The sequence below is a fragment of the Stigmatopora nigra genome, chromosome 11 (genome assembly GCF_051989575.1).
Source record: "Stigmatopora nigra isolate UIUO_SnigA chromosome 11, RoL_Snig_1.1, whole genome shotgun sequence".
Lineage (NCBI taxonomy): Eukaryota > Metazoa > Chordata > Actinopteri > Syngnathiformes > Syngnathidae > Stigmatopora > Stigmatopora nigra.
This window is the reverse complement of record NC_135518.1, coordinates 6,090,472-6,106,990: the sequence shown is the minus strand read 5'-3', so window position 1 is coordinate 6,106,990 and position 16,519 is coordinate 6,090,472. Positions and strand designations below refer to the sequence as shown.

Here is a 16,519-nt window from a genome sequence, read left to right as displayed (position 1 = left end):
GGGGGAGTAATATTTGTCTACATGTAAAAGATACCCTCAAACATATGCAAACTTGACATTATTTCCAGTGACATCAGATTCGCAAAAAAGATAACAATTGCATACCAGTGGATTTAAATACATGCTTATTTTATTTCATCCAATGAATACTGCTTTTTAGTTTGGTATGTGTAAATTAATATGTAAAAAAAGATTTGACAAACTTTTTAGTGTGTTTATGCAACTGCCAAGTATGGGAAAAATAATAAAAAAGAATGCAACATCACTGCAGTCCCTCTTTGAACCCTTTTGGAAGCAATGGAACTTTTTGGTTGTTTAGAAATAATTTTAATGTTTGTTAGAAACAAAAGAACATTTGGCTTCTGATTCTGCAATGTTGCAAAGTGCAAAATATATGTTTTAAGGCGGAAACAAATCCACAATACCCAATAAGTAGATTGGATGTTGCCTTTGTTTCCAAGTCTGGAGGAAGTTGGAGTAAGAGGATCATTTTGCCAGGATTACAAACAGAGGCAACACATGTTTTAACACCACACACGCAAATGCTACCATCCATCAAACTTTACTGTAACATAACAGTTGCTCTGAAATACAGCTGGCCATTATAAAGCTCTGTACACAAGTTTTTCAAAAACTGAATTTGACTAACTATTGAATTCAAATCAGTTTTTCATTGATTGCCTGGTACGCATAAACTGAAAGATGTCAAAACACTTTAAATAAACTGCACTGGTACAATCGCCATTAAATGCATGAAACTAAATAGAAATTGAAATGACAGTCAAATCTAATACATAACTAATGCAACTAAAACATTTACTTGAGATATACTGTATTAGCAGAAATACACATTTAAAATATATAAAATAGTGATAGCAAAAAGTGAAAAGGTGATATATAAGCATTCAACATACATTTTTCTTCATTTTTTTTAGGCTTGCTCTATAATATGATTGAGCATCAGTAACACAGTCAAAACAATGCAATGCATTTCAGATAAATACCAGTGTAGGAAGGAAGCTGACTTACTGACTCTGACCCATTAAATGACAATTCGAGCTGATTTCTATATAAAAACACTCGATGGTGGCGTTCAGGTGTTTATGTAAACACTGCGTTTACTTTCGTGCGACGGTTTCCGACAGCTTCTTCAGTCTCTTCTTCAGCTCCAGCGGAAATTTCTCATAGCACTTCTTGCACACCGGCTTCATGTCAAACTCCACAAACTTATTCCTGCCAAGACAAATTATACAATTTTGCTTACACAACAATAAAAACCTGGCATTTGAGTAGGAGTACATGGATATCTTAGAATAGTAACTTTATTTTTGATATCTTATTCCATTTTCAACCCTAATTACAGGCACTGTTTATAGTTATATCTCTATTTACGATATTGTTTTGCCTTATATGAGTGCTGTGAAAGAGTTCATTAAAGCAAAGCCTTTCCAAGGAGGACTAACTTGCGTTCACATGCACGATGTGGTTCTTTTCTCTGTCAAATACTTTTAATTTAATTAACTCCCGTGTTCCTCGCACACAGAGCAGATAATCACAGGTTGGACTGGGCACGTGTCAAACCCAGTGGCACTTCCCTGGCATTTCCACAGCGCAGGCAAGAAAGCTAGCTGCCGGAAGTGATTAAAGCTTTACCCTCTGGACGCAGACAAAACTAGAGCCCCATGAAACAAAGCTGCTACTTCAATATGTGACTGATCTGATTTCCTGTTTACCTAGCACCCTTTCTCTATTCTTTATATGTCAAGATTGGTTTTCATAATATTTGGTATTCTTTTGGCTGAACCTAGAAGATGCAACTTACTTTTTGGAGAACATTTCATAATGCATTTTTTGGGGTGTGACATTTTAGTTGGAGAAAAGCAGCGAGTTGTATAGACGCGGCTAAACGTAAAAAGAAAGGAGGGAAAAGAACTGACCAAGAGAAGAATAGAGGAATTGTGAAGAAGGAAAGAGCAGATCACAGACACATTGGTATCAATGGTTTCTTTTTTTTCTCCTTTGAGTCTCGTTCCCGCTTTGACAACCGGCGTTTCATGTCGTCAGGCAGACGTTCATAGCAGTGCTTGCACACCGGCTTTAGATCCACTTCCACAAATTTATCCCTGAAAGCATGGATGGAAGGTTTCCCAAATGAAGGAGAAGAAGAAAAGAGCAACATGGAGGAAGAGAAGAAGGAAAGAAGCAAAGTTAAGATGAGGGATGAAATAATAATTAGGTAGTTACAGAGTAGAGAAACCAGGGGAAAATAGCTCACATATAAATAAAAAGCCTTGACAATGATAGACATCCAATCATGTGGCTTTTTATCATCATTCTGCTGTGAATTTACATGAATTTATGACTAGTAGATGTAAATAAGTCAAAGAAGGACAGATGCCTTGTAGGAGTTCATTTGACAAGATTTTGTCAAACTATCACTTACTTAAGGGTGAGCTTGGCGTTGCAAGTAGAGCAAGCAAAACAGTTGACACACCATGCCTTGTTGAGGGCTGACACAACTGTAAACAAAAGAGAAGCAGTGATTACATTCCACCATCCATAAAATATATTGACCAAAAATGTCCTCTTACCATCTCCTTCTATAACACGATTGCAGTGGTAGCAAACATCTCCAAACAGCTAAAAGTCATAAAAAAAGGGAGGAAAACTATTAGTAATACTGCATTGTGCAGTGTAACAATGCAAATGATTACAAAAAAGAGCATTCATATTTCAAAACAAAAACATGCTGAAAAGTTAACTTACCGTTATATATGTTGGAATGTACAATGTACTCTGTACAGTATGTAAAGAAATTTGCTAATGGATGCAGTTATTTTTTCTTCTGTCCTCTAAATGACTTTGCAATGAGCGTAGTCAATAGTTGACTTCACTCATGTATAGCGCATATGTGAAGATATATGTTGTTTTCATACATTGGTCACGAGAACTAATGTCATCAATATCTTCACCCCTTCACTGGCAAATCTATATTGAAGCATTATTGTCAAACACTGTTCCACAGTCGGATGTCACCCATAACTCACTTTTGTGTTGTCAACTGTTTAGATGGTGACTATTGAATGGAGAGTTGTCAAGGAGTTTTCAAATACATTTTCTTTAAATGATAGTGCTCTGTGGAAAAGTTATTGCCTTTTCATCCCCGGTCGTAACACAAAGTACTGATGACATTTTACAGAAAAACTTTTTTGTATCCGTTACCTGGTTGTAGTGTGTTTCACAGTAGGCCAGGCCCTTGCGTTCGTAGTGGCGGTGTCCCAGGAAGGGCTTCTCACACTTAGCACACACAAAATGCTGCAAACACAGCCAAAGCCAAGCACACACAATTAGATCTGCAATAAAGTCAGCTCAAGACTTCAGATCTGTCAGCGCCTCAGTTTAGTCCACATGTCCTAGTAGTGTTTTACAATAGTGAATTGAAATAGTTGAGTATGAAGAAAAAACTAGAAAAATGCTCTATGTAGATAAATAATGGACATACTTATACCATGTGCTTGTTTATGAGGACAGTGTGGATAAGTAGCCAGCCAACAAAGCTTTTTTTTGAAAGCAAATGGAAGTCGGTATTTGCATTTCTTTCAAATTTGGCACATACTAACTAATGAACTACAATATATTAGTAAACTCCTTTCATACAAGATATGCAATCAGTGCAGCAGACACACCAGATCAATATTAAAACCCTCACCATGTCAAAGTGTATTTCGCAATAAGCACGACCATCACGCTGATAAAACGGATGGCCCTGAAAAGAGCGCTCGCACAAAGTGCATACGTGGTGCTGAGAGTAAAAGATGGAGAATAGCAAAACAGCCATAACAAGTGAAAAGACAGATAAATGGAGGCAGCCAGGAAATACTAAGTCAACATAGTGAATAGTAGATAGCAAAAATGTACTAATCTGAATGAAAAACGAGCACCAAACTGTACAAATAACACAAATATAGTTAACTTCATCTTTTGAAAACATTCAGCAGATTTGTACTTAAAAAGTGATTTAACATGATTGCAGAACAAATTTGCTAACATATATACAGGGTGTTCCAAAAAAATATGCAATTTCATATTGTGAAAAGATAGCAAATTACTATCTCAATTATTTTGAATGTCCAAAAAAAAAAATGAAATGCTTTGCAGCATGAATAAAGAAAAAAACTGTAAACTAGCCAAAACCTATTTTTCTATGGATGATTGTCCTTGTGAAATCAGTTCCAATGACCTGTTAAAATATGTTGAAAAAATAGTGAAAGTGTTTAAAATTGGGCTTGCTGAACTTTACTTGTCTCTGACTTGTATTACACCATCAGATTTCAAATGTCAAGTTTTGGGACACCCTGTATTACACTAAAATATGTGAATGAAAAGCTCTCAGGTCAAACCTCCACATGCCACTGCTTGCCCATTGCATTGACGACACGGCCCTCAATGGGTCTCCTGCAGGCCCCGCAAATGGGGACCCCCATTTTGTCATGGCAGGGGAGACAGTAAAGCTCCCCCTTCAGCTCCCTGGCATCAGCAGTCAACTCCTTACTGCAGAAAAGGAGGGGAATCTTACTTAGTGATCAAGTCAAGGTAAAGTATTCATTGCACGTACTTGATGAAAATATGAACACGATTAGAAAACTAAATGAGCTCACTAAAACCGTATTTTCAGCACTATAAGGCGCAAATTGAAGGCTTCAATTTTCTCAAAAGCCCACAATGCACCTTATAATCCGGTGTGCCTTATATATGGATCAATATTTGTTAATCATTGTATGAATTTCTCTTTAGCACAGCTCCCTTAAGTTGATGTATATCACAACCCCTAACCACTAATAAACGATTATTATGACTACAACTCCATCTAGTGTATCTATAACACAACCCCATCCTACTACTACTACTATAGCTCCATTTCATGGATGTATAACACAACCCCATCCTACTACTACTACAGTTCTATTTCATGGATGTATAACACAACCCCATACTACTACTACCACCACTTCTACTACTACAACTACTACTACCACTACTGCCTTTTATAATCCGGTGTGTCTTACATATGAAACAAATTTTAAGAAAGGGCATTCATTGAAGGTGTGGAAAATAGTATACCTTTTAAAAGATAACATTTGACAAGCATAACTTGCCTGCTATTGGATTACATCTAATTCTATGTCACGTTCCTCACCCGCAGTTGTTACAGTTGAAGTGATCAGGGTGATAGGGGTCATTCTTAAACAGAAGTGGCTGCTCTTCAATGATGGCATGACACTTTTGGCAAATATACTTGCCAAGTCCACGCGCTTTCTCTCTGTTGTGGCAGGGACGACACAAGTGCCTGATATAGGGAATAATGCAGTGAATTAACCATCAGAACTGCGAGCAATAATATTATGTGCATAAAATTAAACCAACCTGCCAGCATTCTTTACAAATCCAACATCGGCAAGCACGGCTTGGCAGATGTCACAACAGAAGCACTCAGGATGCCAGCTGTTATTCATAGCCTTGATGACACGGCCAATGATGAACTCACCTAAAGCAGGGACGCAGGTTTATTCACAAGATAAACATCTTTTGGGGATTTATAAATTATCATCAGGAGTCAGCATTCTTTTGCACAATTGTTTTTCCCTTGAGTACGATTTCTAAACTTACCGCATTGGTGGCAACATGGTGCAAACAGCATCTGGAAGTCATGTTCACAATATTTCCTGTCTTCAAACTGTAAATAAATGTAAAAGTGCAGTAAGAAAACCAGTCAATGTTCATGAGAATGATTATGAAGCAAAATGAAATCCAAACAATTTGTCTGTCATTCTCTAAATGCAGCTAATGCAGATGTCAACCAGCAATTTCTAATTAAAAATTACTTTTTGGGTACTGATTAATGTAAATGCTACCAAATAAACAAACATGGGGAAATGACACATTTGTTTGATTGACACATAATTCTCTAATGACATGCTACTCTTAATAACTGATTATATTTACCTATGTGAATACAAAAGTCATGTTAAATAAAGAAAACTAAGATTTTAATTTTTATTGATCACTTTAACAACATACTACCACACAGAAAATACTTATAATGCATTTATTTGAGTTTAAAAGCAGACAATTGCCATAGGTGGAAAGATTTTTCCTATTTTAGCAGTAGAAACATTGCGTTGAGCAAAAAAGGGATAGAACTAAGACCTTTTTCTTTTAAGTAGGTCCTGAGAATTCAATACTGCACTAAAGACACACATCAATATCCTTGAGTTATATTTGGATTTACGCAACTTATTTTTTACCTCATAGAAGAGTCCCTCAGGAAACTGTTGGAAACACTGGGCGCACACAAAGCACTGCTCGTGGTAAAGTTCTCCGTTGCTGTTGACAATTTTCTCAGCCGGAGCAAAGCCACTCTTGCAGCGCTCACACATGGCGTTGGCTAAGGCATTGGCCATGTTGCTAGAAGATGAGACAAGATGAAGGTAATTAGTGCCAAAGAGTACCATCATGATCATAACGCATACAGGGATTACAGGTCAATAATACAGTTTCAGCACTCTACTGTGTTGGACAGCAATATCTTATAATAAAATATCTTTTTTTGCCACGACAGCAAATGACTACACCAAAACCCAGACAACAGTTTAGCGCAAATTGGATAAATGAGAAAATATTTCGGATCAAATTGAGATGAGAGATGATATTTTGTCTCAGGGAACAATCAGTCAGATCCAAGCTTACTAAAGAGATAGTCACTGGTTCTGAAAACCTCCTTCACAGGAGCCATCAGTATAATAATGGAGTACAAAAACTAGTTGTGATTTAAACACATTTGTGTATTTGTCACATAACCCAGAAGGAGAACAAGAAGCAATAAGTATTCTCTAAAAAAAAAAAAAAAAATCATATATTATGGTCAAAAGTATCATGCGCCTTGCCTCGCAAGATTAGTAGGCAGGAAATGATACGTCTCTTTGGTATTTCCACCTTGATTCTGCCACAGCAGAATAGAGTTTTATTAAAAACTGTGATATTGCCAACAACCAATCCTTTCTGGACTCAACATCATCTAATCTGTTGCGATTCGACATCTGTGCTCAGTCAGATGTAGTGCTGTCAATTAAGGAATAAATTCAGAAATGAATCCTAGCATGAAAACAGTAAAGATTGAACAAATCAGCTGATACCTTCATGTCCTCAGTCAGTAAATATAGCATTTATATTTAGCCTTCGTGTCATTCATGGACACATACTTAGGATACCAGCTGGCATTTTCTATTTTGCATAATCACCCCTTGGCACAAAAATAGCTTTCTCTCAGACACTATGTGTCGTGTAATTCCCTCAGTTTGGAAGTATCCTTTACAAATAATTTTAAAAAAAAGTTCACTCTATTCAGTATTCCTAATTCTTCACAACCTGTGACACCTCAAGGTTACAGACAATTGTATTAGTTTAAGTGAATACAAAATGGCCCAATGCATCAACTTATGTATTACAGCAGTTTTATCAAGGTTCGAAGGATGTTAATTATCAGCATGTTTAAAAAAAACTATGAATTAGGGTTTCAAAGTTATTACAAATTCCTTTCTTAGGTCTTGTTTAAGCATCTGAAACGCCATATTATTGTGAAACAACATCGTTTTTGAATGCCTATAACACAACTCATATTATAATTATGTGTTCCCATTAAAAATAGTGTCATCCCTAATGTCAACAAACAATCACAGGGTGTGTATTTGTTCTCTAGGTACTTACAATCGTGCATAAAAATCACAAAACTCCTTATACACTTTGACATCACTCTTCCGCCTTTGGGACTTGGACACCGGGACTTCAGTCTCTCCCCCGTCAACATCCCGAAAGCTTTGATGGTACCCATTTGTTTTCTCATGTTGAATGTATTCCAGGATTTCACTATCCTCAGGTATAGAATGCGGTATTACACGGCCGTTCATCTTTGTACTTCTTCACGTACACAACTATAAAGTTTCAAAGTTTTCAGCTATCCAAAATCCAATGATCACACGGAGCAGTAATCCAAAAGGCAACTGACCCACTCATCAGACTGTGATGGGTGTAGCCCCTCTCTCTCCTGCTTACAAATACATACACCCACTCACTCCTTTCACACATTCACATTTTCTTTTTTTTTCAACCCTGCACGCGCACGTACACGCACACAGTCTCCTGTCTCCTGTCTGTCGGACTTTGTCTATTCTTGGACTGGCTCCTGAAATGAAGAGCCAACTTTGACGCCTGTCTGCTAAGATGTCGCACATTCATACATACGTTCCACTTACACACAAATGTGTCATCCTCAATCATATTCAGCTTTTGGCGAGGGTTATACGTTTACAGGCGTGTGCACTTTCAGGAAAAGGTGTGCGTATACTGTAATGCCTCTGCAAGTAGTCAATGATAGATTTAGCCCCAAGGTGGACTCTCAAATGATTTATCGAACAAATGGTAACAAATATAAGTGCTTTCTTACAAGACATGTCAATGGCCTTAAAACCGAGTCATTTAATACGTTCATTGGTTGTTGCTCAGATATCACACCAGGGTAATGTCATCATTATAGACACCCAGATAAATTATAATGTGACGGAAGAGCGTTATCGTTGGATCAATACTCAAATGTATCCGGATATGATACGTTTCAATACTCATTTATTTGTTTTTGTACGACCTCAGGTAACCTGAAATGGGGAAGGTTTGATTTTGTACTACTCTTGATATTATTAGCAATGAAAGATATATTTTTATTTTACTTATTAACTTATTGACTGCCATTGACAGTGATAGATGTTGAATTCATGTTGTATGGAAAGAGTGAATTAATATTCATATACATAAACACACACACACATATATATATATATATATATATATATATATATATATATATATATATATATATATATATATATATATATATATATATATATATATATATATATATATATATATATATATATATATATATATATATATATATATATATATATATATATATATATATATATATATATATATATATATATATATATATATATATATATATATATATATATATATATATATATATATATGGGTCTACATATGTATTACATATCTGCATGTGTTTTCTTGTTGTTTTTTTTGTAAATTTATCTTTGAGTCGTTCCGTGTTTTGCATGACACAATCCTTCTACAAATAGACACCCAGTGAACCCTCATCTCCAAACTAGGTGTTGGCAGCTGCTTTTGTGTGCTTGCGTGACTGAGTGAGGGCCAGGGGGTCGCTTTATGCACACATAATATATGGTTTACAGCTGTATTTGTTTCCACCAGTAACACTTAATGCAATCTATTCTGAGCTAGGCTTTGACACTTATGTTACATGGATGAACAGCAAACACAGTATAGTAAATTATTTCATCATTAAGGGATTGTGTGCATAGAGGCTACTCAAAGAGGGAAAAATTTAAGCATTACAAACTTATCAGTACCTTCCAAAAACAGAATAATGACTGCAGAAAAGTCACCTGTCCCTGTTGAGGCTACAGAAAGAAGGGAAAATCTAATCAGCGGAAGAAGGAAACACACAAAACCCTTCCTGCTGATTACAGCCAGAAGGACAATGATGCAAAGTGTACCACCCTATTACCAGAAAATTATTGGGGAAGCCAAAATTTCCCAGTGCATCTCAGCAGTACAAATGATACTTTTTAATAATATATAAAAAATGTTGCATCTCCTTCTTATCAGCCTTTAGTCCTTCAATAGACATCTAGTCATTTGTATCTATTACAGCTGAATATTATGTTATATTCAATTAAGTCAACAAGATGACATGGCTGGCACATGGGAAATATTCTAAAATCCAAACTTCAGTCATTAGATCTAATAATAATTTTCACAATCTCAATGGTGTGGGATTGCTTGAGTCTTGTTAAATTATGTGACAAACTGGGAGTTGCAAAACAGACTGATATGAGAATAGTCATGGCATTATCAAAGTATCACTTATGAAGTGTTGCTATAGGTGGTAAAAGACTACCGAATGTACTGATAAAGGAACATCCAATGATTGTCAACAAATGTGTAATAGTAAAGCCTGAGGACAAAATGTTTTTGTAGTTTCACTTGAGTGTGTAGCAGTCGTAATATATATGAAGTGTATACTTGAGAAAATGCTGGTGGTTGCTCAAAATTCTCTTCCAGTGCCACCGTGCATGTCTAGCTGGAAAAAAATTGAAGAACAATGATTATCTTATATATTTACACATGACTTGAGAACTGTAACAAGTAAGTGTTAATGTTGAATATACTATGTGAGGAAAACACATCTGTAACACGATTGCTCTACACTCTACGACACCTTAGATTGAGTCAGGCACCCAGAATACACTTAGAGGTTCCATTAAATGCATTCTTTGCTGCACGGGCTCCTGACTTGCTTCCAATCATGTGCAGTAGCTTGCAAAAGGTAGGTCATGTAGCAAGTGCATGATTTATACTGACAGAGGGAAACAGAGGACAAATATGATAGTTGAATTTATAAACAGCCACAGCAACAGTCTGCAGTATCTCTGGTGTGGGAACTATTTAAGATGTTGAAGTCATTGACCAATAGGAATGATTTACAGTCAGAGAATTTGGAATCAAATGTTGAAGTTAACCAATCACAGACTACATTGCATCAATGGAAGAATAAGACAGAACTTGAATACATTACGGTTACCACATTCCTGGCAAATTCATAAGATTAATCTTCCGATCAATATCTTGGAAGTGAGAAAGGTTTTGAAACAACAGTGGCGTGCAAGCAGACACAAGCTGAAATATGTATCACACGCCTTGCTAACATAAACATTTACAGTGTCAACAGAAACCATGGCAACGCAGACAGGGGTGGGCTAAGTCTACAAGTGCATGCACCACCCATTCACATGCATGGACAGCACTCATTGACCAACACAAGTGCCATTTGATTAGACAGAGCAACAGAGAATAGTAAACCAAAGGAAACCATCAATTTGTCCCACAAAGCGACAAATTAGAACTGCTTCGAGACGATGGTTTCGTAATGTGTCATTTCATTGTTTCACGCAAAACTTTAATGAGAACCTTCCTTAATTAGGGGGAACATTTTTAAATGACAATTGTTTTGAAAACTAAGATTACGACAAAGATTGATTGAAAAGATGGGAGAAAACAAATTTGTCATGTTGACAAAATTACAATACCAATAAACAATGTCAAATCGAAAGTGATGTGTCAGTAAAATAATGCTCAATAGATTTTAGCATTCACAGACAGGAATTATTCAATAACATTGTGGTCAAAGGTTACTGTGATGTGTTAACTCTAGGATGCTAGTGCATTTATCCCAAGAGATTCCTGTGTGGGTATACTTGTCATTATCACTTTAACTTGACCAGGAACACCTCTAAAGACAGAGCCCACTCTTTCTGTCTACATTCTTCACATTGCAACATTCCTCCGACCACTTGAGGAAGGGAACAACTGATGTTGATTCATGATCATACAACAATTCTACATGCTGAGCATGTCCTACTTCTCGAGAAACGAAAAGCACTACTCTGCAAAGTCTTGCCTAATCAATTTACCTCAATACAGTACATTCTCTCTGACAGACAACAAAAAGAACCCACACTTTGATCCAAAACATAAAAGTCCAAGGCCCATTGGGCTATTGATACAAATCAAAAGGACTACTAAACTCTTAACATTTTTTGTGCAAAATCCCCCTAAAAATTGGGGCACTGGGAGCGGAAAAAATAATCCTCTGGTTAAGCGCCAACAGGATTAAGAAAAAAGTAACCTTGTTACTATTCAAAAAAGTACAACTGTGGGACTCTTAATGACATGATTGGTCACTTCGGCCCTTTACAATGATGGTTACCAACCTGACATTACATAGAACTGATTTACTAAGAGTGATTCTTGCGAATAATTGTGATATAAACTTAAAAATGTTTGACAAATAGGGTGAACACACCTGAATACCTCTGCAGGCACACCATAGCTGTCTGGTCTCTCCTGTCTTCGCCTGTACAAGCCCGAGTTAGACAACGCCTTGAGTCTCAAAGAGTTCATCTCCCAGCTACTTGTGTTGCCAAGAGCACACGAGCCACTACTGGGCCAGCAATATGCCAAAGAAACTGTGTGTTCGAAGTTGCTCCAAATAAAAAGATTAGTTCTAACCCCTTATCAGACTGCCACACCTCCAACCCACGCGGTCTTGAGGAGGGACAAGAAGAGGTGTGGTAACAATGCTTGCACACCTATCAACTGCCTTTTTCTTCAGGTAGAAGGGAAGTGCTTGCGTGGAAAAGAGAAGGGGAGGAGGAGAGAATTATTCCAGCCTTTGACTCTACTCTCTGTTGGCCGCCTCCAACTCACGAGCTCACTCTTGAGAAAATTGGAATCCAAGAATGCCATCAGAAGGCCACAACAGGGAGAAACATGCTGCCTTTGTATTCAAAGCTTTGCCATAAATGTAATCTTTGACAAAGATTTCAAGCTTCAGGGATCTTTTGTTATGCCTGAACAGAGAGACATCTGTTCACCCTTAAACATTTGACTTTCTGACTCTTTGAATGATCATCCTAACTCATAATTTCTAAATATTAATTAACTCCCTGCTAAAGATTGACAAACATGTCAATTTAATTCCAAACATTCCCTTTAAAAGACTATCCTAGCAGGAAGAAATAGATTAATGCTCTACTTTCTGTGGTTTAAGAAACTGTTCATTGCGCACAGCCATCAATAGGTGGCAGCAAAGTACCATTTTATATTTAAGATTAAAACAGTTTGCAACCACACATTGAAGTTGGCTGAGCCAAAATAAACAAAACATACTAAGACTGCAAATAGTACACATTAAACCTTCAAGATTTTGCAAGAATACATTTTTGACAGCAATAATCTATTTTTACAATACCACAAATCAACCTACAGCCTTTTTTTGCATATATACTATCTTTGTGTTACTGATTTAGCAATATAATTTTGTTGTGCATGTTACAATGATAATAAACATTCTATTCTATTTAAAAAGTAAAAAAATAAAAACTACATATGCCATATAACATCAGATGTAGCAGAGTTGATTTAAAAATGAGAATATTCTTACCTTTTGGCACAACTACTCAAACACTTAAATTGTGTCTTTTAAATTTACAATTAATCATGTGCCAAAGCAAATAAAGATAGGTCATTACAGTTATTTTATCTCATTTTGATGAACAAGCTGAGTGGATAATTCTCAATGACTTCACTGCCATTAAGTGGACAAAAGTGGTAAAACAGCTTCTATCCTGCAAAAAAATGTCAGCATAAGCTGTTTTTTGGCACCAGCAAAACGGTACCAAAATACAACAAACCCAGCAATCAGTCTGAATTTCCAATCAGAAATAAAAACCCATTTTTTTCCAAAAAAGTCTTTCAATTTGCATAGAGGGAAAAGCACACAGAGCATCTTGTCAAAATCAACTCTTGCAATGGTATGTAAGAGGAAGTTCACTAAGTACTTCACAAAAAGAGTGACTATAATCCAATACAATGCAATATTTTTTTAAAATATTATGACAGTAACTGCTATATTTGACTTCTTTCGGAAAAATATGCAAGAATACATTTAATTTAATAGCATAACAACACATTAGACATGCAATATGCAGCTTACCAATGTGATGTGTCTGATGAGAATGAGGATCATTTTGGTGTTGCAAAAGTTCCTTTTGCTGTCACTGAAAACACTACTACTATCTCATGGCCACATCACTTCCTGGGTGTGTGTATGTGTGTTGGGGGTGGGTGTCAATGTGTGTATGTCTATTGGTTGTTATGTGCCAACATGTCTTGGTGAGAAAAGGCATTAGAAAACAGCTGTGAAAGGAAGACTCTAGAGAAGGTGCGATGAGGAGGGTAATATAAGACTGTTTGTTGTGTTGAAAGGTGTGAAGAGTGAGGATGCTCTCATAGCGTAAAATTGCACGTGGCTAGTCAGAACCACCCGATTTTTCGGATCTACTGAAACTGAATGCCAGGAAAATAGCACAAACTTTTTTTTCCTAATAGGGACAAAGCTTTGCAAAATTAAAGCTATTTAAGAGTACTGTTAACGGAAAAAAAATTGCAAAGCTGTTGTGCAGGAAATAAAATGTCGCAAATAAATTAAGGTATTTTCTGGACTATAAGTCGCACTTAAAGTTTGGCTGTGCGTGCCTGTGCATTATTTTTCTGTTGTTCCCTATTTTATTATTACCTTAATCTATAATGTGTGTTCTCAGTTCCTGATTAATTAAAAATACATACCCCAAAAATGCAATTTATACTCGAGTGCGACTTATACAGCCATACCTCTGAAAATACTGTGATGGGATCTGGGACAACTCTAGTGAGGAGCTGACTGAAATCGATACAGTATGAAAAGGAAGATGAGGCATTATTGCAGACACAAAATATTAAATCAACTGGAACAGAAAAGCTCTAAAGAAATGCTCATTGACAATAACAAATTAATGATTTATCTGTGACTTCACCTCACAAGATCAGAGCTCTTCCAAACAAGGTCAGGTTCAACACGGAGATTGGAACGAGCTCAAGTTGTATCAACAAAGTGTAATGCAAGTGTAAGATTCATGCCAGACTATCACCATAAAGAGAGTAGTGCGGAGTGGGGGCGTGGTTGGGGGAATGACACCATATTGCTATGGGAGCAGTAGGCCGACAGGAAATGGTAAAGAGGGCAGTTAGTAATTTTAGGAAGCCTGTGTAGACATTTTTGGTGAAGAACATGCTGATCTGCGAATCACATAAAACATCCGTTTTACAATTGCCTTCGTAGACAGAAGACAATAATAAAAAAAATATTTCTCAGTTATTGTTCATGGGCTTGAGAGAACGCCTAAATATGCAACATAATGCAAAAAAACAGACTTAATAATTATTCAATTAATTTTATTATGTATTATTTATGAATATGCAATTATAAATGAATAAAATATTTGAAAACAAATATAGACATACCTCTAATATCGCTCTAAAGTAATAGATAAAAATAGATAAAAGAACATTACTTTTATGGTTTTACTTTATTAAAAAAAGAAGAAAAACAACAAATACACATTTTCAAGAGAATAACTGCAGTTATATCGCTTGACTCAACGGTCTCAATGCTTGCCTTTGACGACCACTGACGTCCAATTTCATATAATTCATACATTCCAAATGGCTTAAAGGTGTAATGCCTTAAATTGCTTTCAATGAGTGTAGTACAGTTAAATTTAAAAAGCGCACCAAGTTGACACTTTACAATATTATTACTAATAGGCAATTCGCATCACGTATTTCTAACAAGTGCACAGTAGGGGGTGCTAACGAGCATACCGAGTAGCGATGGACAGATTGACTATACTATACGTATTGAGTAAAAGATGCACCGTGGAATGTTTGGTCGACGATAGGAAAATCTTATGATCATTAACCTAGTTCATCTTAGGTACATTTAAATGTATTCCGCTATGTGGGAGATGAAAACAACGCCTTTCTGTTCTCCGACTTTTCCTTTCTCAAACTTTGGCGGAAAAAAAACTGTCAACTTCCCAACTTTGTAAGAAAACGTCATCCTCGGGAGATACAACGGATCTTTTGACTTACCCGTTTGTCATTTCGGTGACAGCAAGCATCTTTGGGCTGTCTCCGGTAACGGAATTGTTCTTTCTGCGCTGGGGTTGACAGATGTTGAAGGACTCGGATGGAACGCAAGCAGCGATCGGCGGTCTCCGCTCAACGATGGCGAGAAGAGGCCTCCTCGAAGCAGGTCTTCAGTATTCAAGCGATACACGAACTGTGCCTATAACATCCGCTCTGGACTTTCACAATAATTCCACAATGCCTTAGAAAATGAAATAAATATTTATAAACTGTATATAACACTATTGCACTAATGAATTAAATTCAAATGGTTTGAGAAAAATCATTTGTATCAATATTTTGAATACTGAAATGTTTTTGTGCCGCTTATTTATGCTTTTACTTTACAAAAAATAACTCTTATTGAAGATGAGTCTGACTCTGCAAGACGATGATTTTGGTGACTTCCACCGCTGCATTACATATTTCTACTGAGTCGACCCACCCGTCAATTTTTTTTCATGTACTCTCGTGTCTTAATTTTAGCAAAACGTATGGGATCTGATTTGCTCAAAGTAGTTTTTTTAATCAACGGGGAAAAAATCTGTATTTTTTTAATCGTTTTCCCATGTAATAATTTGCAAATATGGATAATAATTTGCTATGGAGATATGGCTTCATAAACAGAAGATAAGAGTCAAGCATGTCTTTCCTTGAGCATACAGAAGCAATCTGTTGTTTTCACCAGTGCATGCATCATTATAGTAGAAGCACATTTATTTCCATAAAAGGAGATTTTTATAACCCCACCTCCTTCCTGGCTATGGGAGGGAAGAGATGTTCTGACAGCAACATACTG

The 16,519-nt window shown here is 36.5% G+C and overlaps 1 protein-coding gene across 5 annotated transcripts; it reads right to left on the bottom strand.

Annotated features, from left to right (window-relative positions):
- Positions 1-112: 112 nt before the first annotated feature.
- Positions 113-15,866, bottom strand: LOC144204241 (LIM and senescent cell antigen-like-containing domain protein 1). Of its 5 annotated transcripts, XM_077728108.1 has the most exons (11): positions 7,765-8,068; positions 6,306-6,465; positions 5,668-5,734; positions 5,425-5,545; positions 5,198-5,347; positions 4,401-4,551; positions 3,223-3,315; positions 2,592-2,640; positions 2,444-2,519; positions 1,989-2,123; positions 113-1,233 (listed from the first exon to the last, which is right to left on the bottom strand). In XM_077728108.1, the coding sequence occupies exons 1-11, from the start codon at positions 7,962-7,964 to the stop codon at positions 1,119-1,121; spliced, it is 1,317 nt and encodes a 438-aa protein (XP_077584234.1). In that variant the 5' UTR covers positions 7,965-8,068; the 3' UTR covers positions 113-1,118. The 5 variants fall into 5 exon arrangements, with proteins under 5 accessions (XP_077584234.1, XP_077584231.1, XP_077584232.1 ...); XM_077728105.1 differs by lacking the exons at positions 1,989-2,123; positions 7,765-8,068 and adding an exon at positions 15,685-15,866; XM_077728106.1 differs by lacking the exons at positions 1,989-2,123; positions 7,765-8,068 and adding an exon at positions 13,709-13,839.
- Positions 15,867-16,519: the final 653 nt, after the last annotated feature.